The following is a 10,882-nucleotide window of genomic DNA, read 5'->3' as shown; positions in this document are numbered from 1 at the left end:
AGAGAAAAAGTGGAAAAGGAATGAACACCAAGGCTGGCACACAGCCATGTTTCTTGAGAGCAGCAGATAGCAAAGTTGCCTAGCATTCCCATTGCTTCAATTTGATTCCCCGGACCCCTTGGAACAGGAGCAGCCCCACGACAGACACAAACTGGTAGAGGGTTAAGTGAAGGCCCCTAAAGCTGACCCTCCCTTCTTGTCCACAATTCTACAGAGCACTGTGCCCTCCACACAGAGCACTTACATTCACATCGGGGGTAGTTAATGACTCCGTCCTTGCACTGTGCCTCAAAATCCTCTGGGTTTGAGACTTCCCGGTAGGAAAAAGGGCATGTAAACGAAATAGTCTCCTTAGAGCGATATGTGTTAGATCTTCTCCTTGACTGTCTTAGTTTAATATTGTTCCTCTTCATTTCTGTCTCACTCAATCTACAGTTCCCTTGGGAAGAAAAAAAAAAAAAGAGAGAGAGAGAGAAAGAAACAATAGAATAAGAAAAGAAAAGACACACTTGCTATGGGCTTTCCTCTCAGCTTCTGCACTAAAACTGCAAAAAGGCAGCGGTCAAGCAGTGACAGAGTGGAAGTGACTTACTTCCTGGCTTGCACCATGGGTATTCTAATGTCCCATCCATACACTGCACTCTGAATGGGGAAGATGCTGGGTCCTGCACATATCCTATTTTACAATCAAATTCAACAAAATCTCCTGATGTCGAGTACAGCTTTCTTTCTCCTCTCCATCTCAGCTCAATATTGTTTCTGTCCATATCTTCTTCAGAGGCCGTACAAGCCGCTTGGAAAAGGCAAGAGAAGAATGTCATCAGCTCATAGAGAGGCAGCACATACATTTTTCCCCCCAGAGCCTACAGATGTACTTCACATCACAAACCTCTTCCAGCAATGTGCTCTCACACTCTGAGTTTTCCAACAGGAAAGACATTCTCAACAAAAGAAAAGGGAAAAAAGATGATGGTCTAAAACAGTGAGACCTAAATGCCACCTACTAGCTTGAGGGCAATCTTCACTGACGGTCTACTGCATGGAGGGAGAGAGAACTCACCTTTGCACTGGGGCAGCTCTGTCCAGGTCCCATTCTGACATGTTACGGTGGAAGCCCCCGTCATCAGAAAACCTTGCCAGCACTGATAGTGAGCTGTCTCCCCAGGCAAATACCTTGGCTTTTTAACACCTTGAACTTTTCCACCAGCAATTTCTGGAGGAGGTTCACACGTCACATCTGAAAAGAGACATTTCTGCACTCAAGTTGTACGCCCTCACGTGTTCTTCTACACAAACTACAGTTAAGAGAATCATCTTGTTACTGCCCAGATGATGTTCTTAAGCGCAAGAGACAATATTGCCTTACCAACATGACTTGATTATTTTCCCCTCCTCTTTTTTCCTTGGCCATGAGTGTTTCTAAACACTGCGAACCCCAGAAATGTGAATTAACATGACAATGGCAGCAGAACACCTTCCACATTCTCAGGAGATGACAGGGACAGTCAGAGCTTCTAGAAAAAGCCAACATTTCTGTAGCTACACCGTTTGCCACAAAAAGGCCTCCTTGCAAGGCCATGGCCCTCTGCTGAGAACCTGAGCGCTTCTGAAAATCACAGATGTAGCAGCCAAGCTGGCTCTCTGCTGAACCATAGAGCTCCGAAGAGGTTATCAGTTTGCACTGTTGGGTTGTTACCCACAGCTCTACAGAGCACTGTACCTTCGACACAGAGCACTTACATTCACATCTGGGATAGTTAATCACTCCGTCCTGGCACTGTGCATTAAAATCCTCTGGGTTTGAAACTTCCCGGTAGGAAATCTTGCATGTAAACAAAATATACTCCTCAGAGCGATACGTGTAAGATCTTCTCCTTGACTGTCTTAGTTTAATATTGTTCCTCTCCATAGCCATCTCAAGCACTGTACAGTCCTCTGGGGAAGATAAAAAATAAATAAATAAAAAGGAAAATATTGCATCCAGTTCTGGGCGCCAGTTCAAGAAGGACAAGGAACTGCTTGAGAGAGTCCAGAGCAGAGCCACAAGGATGATTAAGGGAGTGCAGCATCTTCCTTACAAGGAAAGACAGAGGGAGCTGGGTCTCTTTAGCTTGGAGAAGAGGAGACTGAGGGGTGTCCTTATTAATGTCTATAAATATATAAAGGGCGAGAGTCAGGAGGATTGAGCCAGACTCTTCTCAGTGACACCCAATGACAGGAAAAGGGGCAATGGGTGCAAGCCAAAACATAGGAGGTTCCGCTTAAATATGAGACAAAACGTTTTTACAGTGTGGCTGACAGAACACTGGAACAGGCTGACCGGGGGGTTGTGGAGTCTACATCTCTGGAGACTTTCAAAACCTGCCTGGATGCGTTCTTGTGTGACCCTATTTAGGTGTACCTGCTCCGGCAGGGGATTGGGCTACATAATCATTCAAGAACCCTTTCAATCCCTAATGCCGGGACAAAGCCCTGCCTACACAGGCAGGCTTGGGAGAGCCTGCAAGGAAATGGTTTCCTGCTCTTCAGCCCTGCCACAGTCAGGGAAATGGCACCTTCCAATTTCAGCCACTTGCAGGGAACTTACCAGCCCTTCTGCCCTGCCTGGAAGCGGCCGGGCAGGCCCAGCACCAGTAACCCTCATGAGCCCCAGGGAGCCCGTTCCCCAGGAGCCTTTCCAGCTCACGTACGCCAGTCGGCGGCTTCTTGGGGGCACCTCCCCTCATAGCCTGCAGCTTTGCAGGGTGCTCTCACACCTTGGTGCTCCGCTATTACTTCCCCAGGTACACTTGCTATGGGCTTTCCTCTCAGCTTCTGCACTAAAACTGCAAAAAGGCAGCGGTCAAGCAGTGACAGAGTGGAGGTGACTTACTTCCTGGCTGGCACCGTGGGTATTCTAATGTCCCGTCCATACACTGCACTCTGAATGGGGAAGATGCTGGGTCCTGCACATATCCTATTTTACAATCAAATTCAACAAAATCGCCCGATTTTAAATACAGCTTTCTTTCTCCAGTCCATTTCAGCTCAATGTTGTTTCTGTCCATATCTTCTTCAGATGTTGTACAAGCCGCTTGGAAAAGGCAAGAGAACAATGTCATCAGTTCATGCAGATACATCATGTGTCCAACAAAGCAAAAGGGAAAAAAACAATGATGGCTGAGTTGCCACACACCGCTGCGGAGAGGCCTTTGCCCTCTGACAGTCTCACAGGACAAGGGGGAAGCACAGCCTGGGGTGGGGGCACTCAGCAGGCAGCAATGAACTTCCCTGTGTCTTTTTTGGGCTCTCTCCTTGCCCTCGTCCCAGCACTTCTCAAATTCGTTTCCTCATGGCCCTGGATTTCCTTGCACTCACACCAACCCACCCTCCCTCCTCACAGCCTGCGGACCATAGCAGCGTCCCCAGCTCACAGATTCACAGATTCACAGATTTCTCTAGGTTGGAAGAGACCTCAAGATCATCGAGTCCAACCTCCGACCTAACACTAAGTACTCCACTAAACCATATCCCTAAGCTCTACATCTAAACGTCTTTTAAAGACCTCCAGGGATGGTGACTCCACCACCTCCCTGGGCAGCCCGTTCCAATGCTTAATAACCCTTTCGGTAAAGAAGTACTTCCTAACATCCAACCTAAAACTCCCCTGTCGCAACTTTAGCCCATTCCCCCTCGTCCTGTCACCAGGCACGTAGGAGAACAGACCAACCCCCACCTCTCTACAGCCTCCTTTCAGGTAACTGTAGAGAGCGATGAGGTCGCCCCTGAGCCTCCTCTTCTCCAGGCTGAACAAGCCCAGCTCCCTCAGCTGCTCCTCGTAAGACTTGTTCTCCAGACCCCTCACCAGCTTGGTCGCCCTTCTCTGGACTCGCTCAAGCACGTCCATGTCCTTCCTGTAGCGAGGGGCCCAAAACTGAACACAGTACTCGAGGTGCGGCCTCACCAGAGCCGAGTACAGGGGCACAATCACTTCCCTCGACCTGCTGGCCACACTGCTTCTTATACAGGCCAGGATGCCGTTGGCCTTCTTGGCCACCTGAGCACACTGCTGGCTCATATTCAGCCGACTATCCACCAATACTCCCAGGTCCTTCTCTGCCAGGCAGCTTTCCAGCCACTCATCTCCCAGCCTGTAGCTCTGCTTGGGGTTGTTGCAGCCCAGGTGCAGGACCCGGCACTTGGCCTTGTTGAACTTCATACAGTTGACCTCAGCCCATCGCTCCAGCCTATCCAGATCCTCCTGCAGAGCCTTCCTGCCCTCGAGCAGATCGACACACGCACTTAGCTTGGTGTCATCTGCAAACTTACTGAGGGTGCACTGGACGCCCTCATCCAGATCATCAATAAAGATATTAAAGAGGACCGGCCCCAGTACCGAGCCCTGGGGGACTCCACTAGTGACCGGCCTCCAACCAGATTTGACTCCATTCACCACAACTCTCTGGGCCCGGCCATCCAGCCAGTTTCTAACCCAGCGAAGCGTACGCCAGTCCAAGCCCCGAGCAGCCAGTTTCTCGAGGAGAATGTTGTGGGGAACGGTGTCAAAAGCCTTACTGAGGTCAAGGTAGACCACGTCCACAGCCTTTCCCTCATCCACCAAGCGCGTCACTTGGTCATAGAAGGAGATCAGGTTCGTCAAGCAGGACCTGCCTTTCACAAACCCATGCTGACTGGGCCTGATCGCCTGCTTGCCCTGCTTGCCAGCTCAGGAGCACGCCACACCGGTGGAGCGGCCCCAAAGAAGCGGCTCAGCCAAACTCCCCTCCTCCTGGATCTGTTGGTGACTGGGGACAGGGAGGGACAGCAGGCAGCAGAGGCGGCTACACGAGCTGACCTCCAGAGGAAATTCCTTCTGCACAGGAGAAGCACCAGCTGCTGTTCTGCCCTGTCAGCATCGCAGCCCCAGCACAAGTGCTGCTTCACAAGTGAAGCGCCCGCAGGGCCTGAGAAAAAGAAAACGAGCAGCTCACACAGCTCTTGGCCACGCAGCACGAGCTTCCACCTACCCAAGCACACTGGGGGATTTGTCCACTGCCCGTCAGTACAAGTGATTTGCTCAGGTCCTTTCAGGATGTAGAAACTTGCACACTTGTATTTCAGAGTTGCACCTTGGGGGTATTGTTTCAACTGGAAGGAAAGGATGTCTCCATTTTCAATATCTGGAGGTGGGCCACATTTTCTACCTTCCCCTGGAAGAACATTAAACATTAAAAAGAAAGCTATCAGAGTTTAGCTGCAACAGAGGCCTAGCCACAAATTCTTCAGAAGACCATGTAGGCAGTACTTCGAGAGACTTGGAGGAAAGCAGAGAGAAAACTGTCACCTTGACACCAAATGCGTGGCAAATGGACAAGAGCAAGTTTCTCATTCCTCTGCTGCCAGGACTCAAAACTACCAGTTAATTCATTTGTCCTTGCTGGAGTGTTTGCATCTTTCTGCAGGACTTGCACTGGGCCTACGTAACGGCGTAGTGTATTTGGCACAGCTCTTTCTGCAGAAGAGCCTGACTCCCCCCCGCTCCCTGTGCTGCCTGAACACGGACAAGAGTGGATCAGTTTGCAAACCAGAAAAAATGACACTGGGCTGCACCATTTCAGTTCCTAGTGAGATAGCTTTTTGTCTCTGTGGACCACTTACAGCCACTGGGGAGTCTACGCAAGCCACCATGAATGCATTATGCCTGATTTCTTACTTTTGAAAGTCGGGCCCTGCAGCTTCTTGGATTTTTATACCTGTTGAAGCAACACCCTGCTGTGAAGCCTGGCCTTCTAATGGGCGTTGCTTTGAGAAGATCCTGCACTGGGTCATCGGCATCAGTAATGCTGCTGTTTGCACTTGGCATTATGCTCAGCAACAATATGGACCCCGGTCTTAATTCATCTGCTACTTCTGCACCCCGTTCAGCTGCCAGCTGGGCAGTGTCCCAGTCAAATGACACTGCATTGGTTCATGTGCTGAAACCTCGCATATGCCTCATGAAATCAAATGAGATTATTCAATGTGCTCGTGAAATCCTGGGCACCAACATGGTACCAGGTGTTAGCTCACCCATCAGCTACGACCCGCAGGTAATGTAACAGTGGAGTCAATTACATGGCATTCACAAAGGCAATGCACCACTTGCATTTTCTGGATGTCAGCTGGCAGGAGAGCTGTGAGCTCTGTTCTCCAGCACACGCAGCACGATTTCTCACTCTCTTCACATTAGGCATTCTCAGAAAGCAGATTTGCAGAAGTGAAAGGTTGGAGTCTCAAAATCAGACCTGGCCAGCAGTTGCTCTCAGCCTCAGGGTGCTTTTCCAGATGTGGCACCCCTTGAGTGAAGCCATCCAGGTTACTCACCTGGTAGACTTCCATTAAACACATCCTGCCACCACAAATGGAGAGATACCAGGGAAAATCCCTTTTTCCTGAGTCTGACAGATACTGTTGCACTTGCTCACAGTCCTGAGACTGAAATTTGGAGACCTAAATGCCACTGAGCTAGTTGAGGGCAATCTTCACTGACAGTCTACTGCATGGAGGGAGAAAGCACCTTTGCACTGGGGCAGCTCTGTCCAGGTCCCATTCTGACATGTTACGGTGGAAGCCCCCGTCATCAGAAAACCTTGCCAGCACTGATAGTGAGCTGTCTCCCCAGGCAAATACCTTGGCTTTTTAACACCTTGAACTTTTCCACCAGCAATTTCTGGAGGAGGTTCACACGTCACATCTGAAAAGAGACATTTCTGCACTCAATTTGTACGCCCTCACGTGTTCTCCTACACAAACTACAGTTAAGAGAATCATCTTGTTACTGCCCAGATGATGTTCTTAAGCGCAAGAGACAATATTGCCTTACCAACATGACTTGATTATTTTCCCCTCCTCTTTTTTCCTTGGCCATGAGTGTTTCTAAACACTGCGAACCCCAGGAATGTGAATTAACATGACAATGGCAGCAGAACACCTTCCACATTCTCAGGAGATGACAGGGACAGTCAGAGCTTCTAGAAAAAGCCAACATTTCTGTAGCTACACCGTTTGCCACAAAAAGCCTCCTTGCAAGGCCAGGGCCCTCTGCTGAGAACCCGAGCGCTTCTGAAAATCACAGACGTAGCAGCCAAGCTGGCTCTCTGCTGAACTGTAGAGCTCTGGAAGAAGTTATCAGCCTGCTGTGCTCATGGACAGGTAAGTAAAGTTGACTCCATGGAGGCGTATGAATGCCAAATTGCACTTGTTCAGCCTCCAGCCACAGATTTGGGCAGGGAATAGGAGGACAGCACAGCTCCTCTTCAGAGGAACATTCTTGTCATTGCAGACTCTAGCCGACCTGCATGTTTTAGTTCCTGAGGCTCTGCTGGGATCTCTGTCATAGTGGAGCCTCAGAGAAGAACACCTGTTTCTCTCCTCTAGTATTTCTGCCATTCTGATACTCTCTGACAGGGCTGAACACAACAGAGGGGCCCTTACACATCTTTCTACTGAAGGTCAGTAAAAGGGTGTAGTCTGGAAATTACTCGTATCACAGAGAAGAATAACAAGTCAGCACATTCTAGGCCTTTTTTCTTCAAGATATTTTTGCTGTTGATGAAAATATCCATAGTATTTCTAGAAGCATTAAGCTAAATTAAAGTTCTGTGCAAGGAAGCAGTAGTAGGTACAATGTTGCAGTACACAAAGAAAACAAAACTAAAAAAAGTAAAGTCTGTCTAGTATTTAGGTAATCCAAACTGTCCCCACACGAAGCTAACAGCCAGAATGAAAGCACAAATTCCTACCTCTGCAACTTGGCACTTTTGTCCAGTGTCCATCTGAACAAATGACATAATTTACACCCATAATTTGAGAATTGCTTACACATTCATAATGCACTTTGGCACCAGGCAGATACCTCTGCTGTTGAGTGCTGGTAATATGAGCATTGGGAATTTCAGGTGGGGCTCCACAGCTAACATCTGAAAAGAGAGGTGCGTTTAAGAATAGTAGGACAGTAATATGGCTATCACAGAATAGCGCATTCACAAGCACCATTGTTCCTGATGAGGACAGACGATTTGTGTAAGGTAGGTCCTTTTCTACAAGTAGGAAAGGAAGTTACTATGGTTTTCATTCTGCAACGCTTCACCAGGCAATTATTTTTTTTGCCTAAAGTGACTTAAAAAGAGGAAAGGAGTTGCAGAGACCAGCCGAATGTACAGACTGATGCCATACAGCATTGTGTGCCAAAGCGCTGGAGAACAAAGTGGTTTATTTACTATTTGAAGGTAACTTTCATAGACTGAAATTTCTAGTGATACGAAATCAAGATATGTAAGGCTACCAGCTATGTCACTCTTTGCAGCCAACACCCTTTTCTCCATAACCCTCTGACTGCTTGATCTAAGCAGTGAGCGAAGCTGTGGCTACCGGCTTCAGACCAGAAGGGGAAAAGATTTCTTTGCTGATCAGTCCTGCCTGTTGCTTCTCAGGGACCAGAAAAATAGGTGTTGTAGCAGTCTATTAAAAGCAACTCAATGATCAGCTCTACTGGTCTGACTCACTTGCACGCATGGGTTGGCGTTATATTAATTAGTGTTCCTGAAAGACTAAGAAGGGTCATAGACTACTTAGAAGTACAACCTATACCTTCACAAAATGGTGGTGTTGACCAATTTCCCCTTCTGCAAAAAATTTCAGGGGGACCAGTGACCTGAAATCCTTCATGACACTGGTAGCGAATTGTTTCACCAGGCTCATACTTCTCCTTGCTCCTGCCTTCAAATGCAGCATTGGCAACTGCTGGAATCCTTCCACATGGTATTTCTGAAAAGATATGCAAACTTGAAACTTTTGGTAATGTGATACACCTAGAATGAGTGGAATTTTCCCACCAAAAAGATGCCTTTTATATCATCAGCATATACTACTGTCCTAGGGAATTTAACCATGTAGCCACTAGATAAAATACATAGACCAAGTGAGATGAAAGGGTTATTTCTTTTGACATGCAGAAGACTACTGCAGGGTCCAAAAAAGTAAGACTCCAAGAAGCATCCTAAAACAGATGGGTGAAAACGGGAGCACCTGCAGGACTCTTCCTGCTGTCCGTTTACCACAGACATTCAATGTAACTCAAAACAGGGTCATGGACTGCAGCAGGACAAGGGAGCTACCACTCAGGAGGAGTTAGGAAATCCAGAGCCCCCCTTCTAACCTTCCACCCTGTCTAGGCAAAGGATGCCTCAGCCAGAGGTGCAGGAGATAAAGAACAAAAAGCTGTCAGCCTTCCTTTCCACAGGCATAGCACGTCCTCCCAAGGGGTTCTGCTTGTGCAGAGGTGGCTCAACAAGGCTTTCCCCACAGGACTGTGCAAGACCGTGGCAGTTACAGACCTTGATTTTTTGTTCAAACCTTCCAACTTATCCACTGTTCTCAGAGGTTATGGAAAAGGACTTTCCCTGCAGGGTGCCTATGTCTTTACTGTCATCACCCTTGTGATTTCTGCTGGCACCAGAGCCACAGCACTCATTCTGCAGGGTTCATGCATCTCACATGGGTCACAGCTACTACAGTTCTCCGTGGAGAAAACAATGAGGTGTGAACAGCAATGGCAGCAGAACAGCCTTTGGGGTAGTACATTCTGGCTCCCAGTTGCTGTTTTGTAATGGTACATGGTGCAAGAGAATGAGAAATGTCCACCGTTGCCAAGTCAAACAGCAAAAAAAGTTACCCTTACCCAAACACTGAGGTGGCCCAGGCATCCAGACTTTTCCATGGCATGTTATCCATTCTGATCCTGATAAAGCGTACCCAGGATTGCATGTGTATTGCACTCTGTCATTTTCCTCATATCCTGATTTAACGCCACTAACGATTTTGCCAAACTCAATGAGAGGTGGGTCTTCACACGCTGCTCCTGCAGAAGCTGTGCACAGGTTTCTGTTATTTGGCTGCACGTTGTTGTTTGTATCCTGATTTATTCCTACCACCAAGTTCTTCAAAATGAATGACAAGTGGGTGTTCGCATGCTGTTCCAGCAGAAAATATAGAAAAATTCTTTTCATTTGGTAGATACTGCAGAGTAATGAGATCTCCAAAGAATGGTGCTACACAGGAGTTGAATAATATGCAGATAACCTACATCCCTGCCTTTGGGAATAGACTGTACTAATAAATCTCTTTGCTCTAAGAAATTGTGTGCTTCTGTACTATTTTCACAGTCTCCACATAAGAGGCAGTTACTAAACTAAAAACACTTGAATTGAAAAGATGAATAAACTTCTGAATTTCTCAGAGAACGGCTCTTGTTTTCCAGTGTTATACTAAACTAGTGTTTTACACTTACAGCCATGATGCTCTATTTTCTTTAATTCTTTGATTAAATCAGTTTGTCTCAAATTACCAAAATTAGTTCCATCACTTTGAAATGAAAGAACTTGGATCGTTCTTTCAAGGTATAAGGTATGCGCATGGAAAGCACTTCTAAGATGTGCCTGTGTGGAGGGAGAAGAGTATTGATATGCTGAATAGTATAAAATGGATCAATTATAGAGTTTAAAACCAGTCATTTTAGTAAAGGTACATATTCAGTGAAGACCTTCTTCAGGCTGCATTCGTCACAGAACTTACTGAAATGACAAAATACCCTAAGAGTTGTATAATATTTTAAAATCAAATCAGAATTCTGCATTTTAATAGCCTGTATTCAAAATAACAGCGGCTAAATTGAAATACAAAGAAATTTATATGTATGTATGTTGAGGGAGTTATGTCTTGTAATAAGGCAGGTTCGTTATGTGAGGCATTAAGTTCAGGCACAAAGCAAAGAAGCGAACTCAGACAAAAAAAAAAAAGCAAATATTCTCAAATACACCGTTCTAAAATATAATTCTCATTCAGAACTTCTGAAACAGGTTCTATT

General features: G+C 46.9%; 1 protein-coding gene across 7 annotated transcripts in view; it reads right to left on the bottom strand.

Annotated features, from left to right (window-relative positions):
* Positions 1-10,882, bottom strand: part of LOC136791356 (complement factor H-related protein 5-like) — a 58,692-nt gene that overhangs the window by 7,732 nt on the left and 40,078 nt on the right. For all 7 annotated transcript variants that reach the window (XM_067001437.1, XM_067001435.1, XM_067001436.1 and 4 more), the window contains 5 exons: positions 2,873-3,073; positions 1,741-1,935; positions 1,061-1,237; positions 593-793; positions 245-439 (listed from right to left, as the gene is read on the bottom strand). In XM_067001437.1, the coding sequence (XP_066857538.1) occupies positions 245-439; positions 593-793; positions 1,061-1,237; positions 1,741-1,935; positions 2,873-3,073 (969 nt within the window). The remainder of the gene's footprint in view (positions 1-244; positions 440-592; positions 794-1,060; positions 1,238-1,740; positions 1,936-2,872; positions 3,074-10,882) is intronic.

The sequence above is a fragment of the Anser cygnoides genome, chromosome 8 (genome assembly GCF_040182565.1).
Source record: "Anser cygnoides isolate HZ-2024a breed goose chromosome 8, Taihu_goose_T2T_genome, whole genome shotgun sequence".
NCBI classification, from domain to species: Eukaryota; Metazoa; Chordata; class Aves; order Anseriformes; family Anatidae; genus Anser; species Anser cygnoides.
The sequence above is the reverse complement of the archived record's forward strand: the minus strand, read 5'-3'. Positions and strand labels throughout refer to the sequence as shown.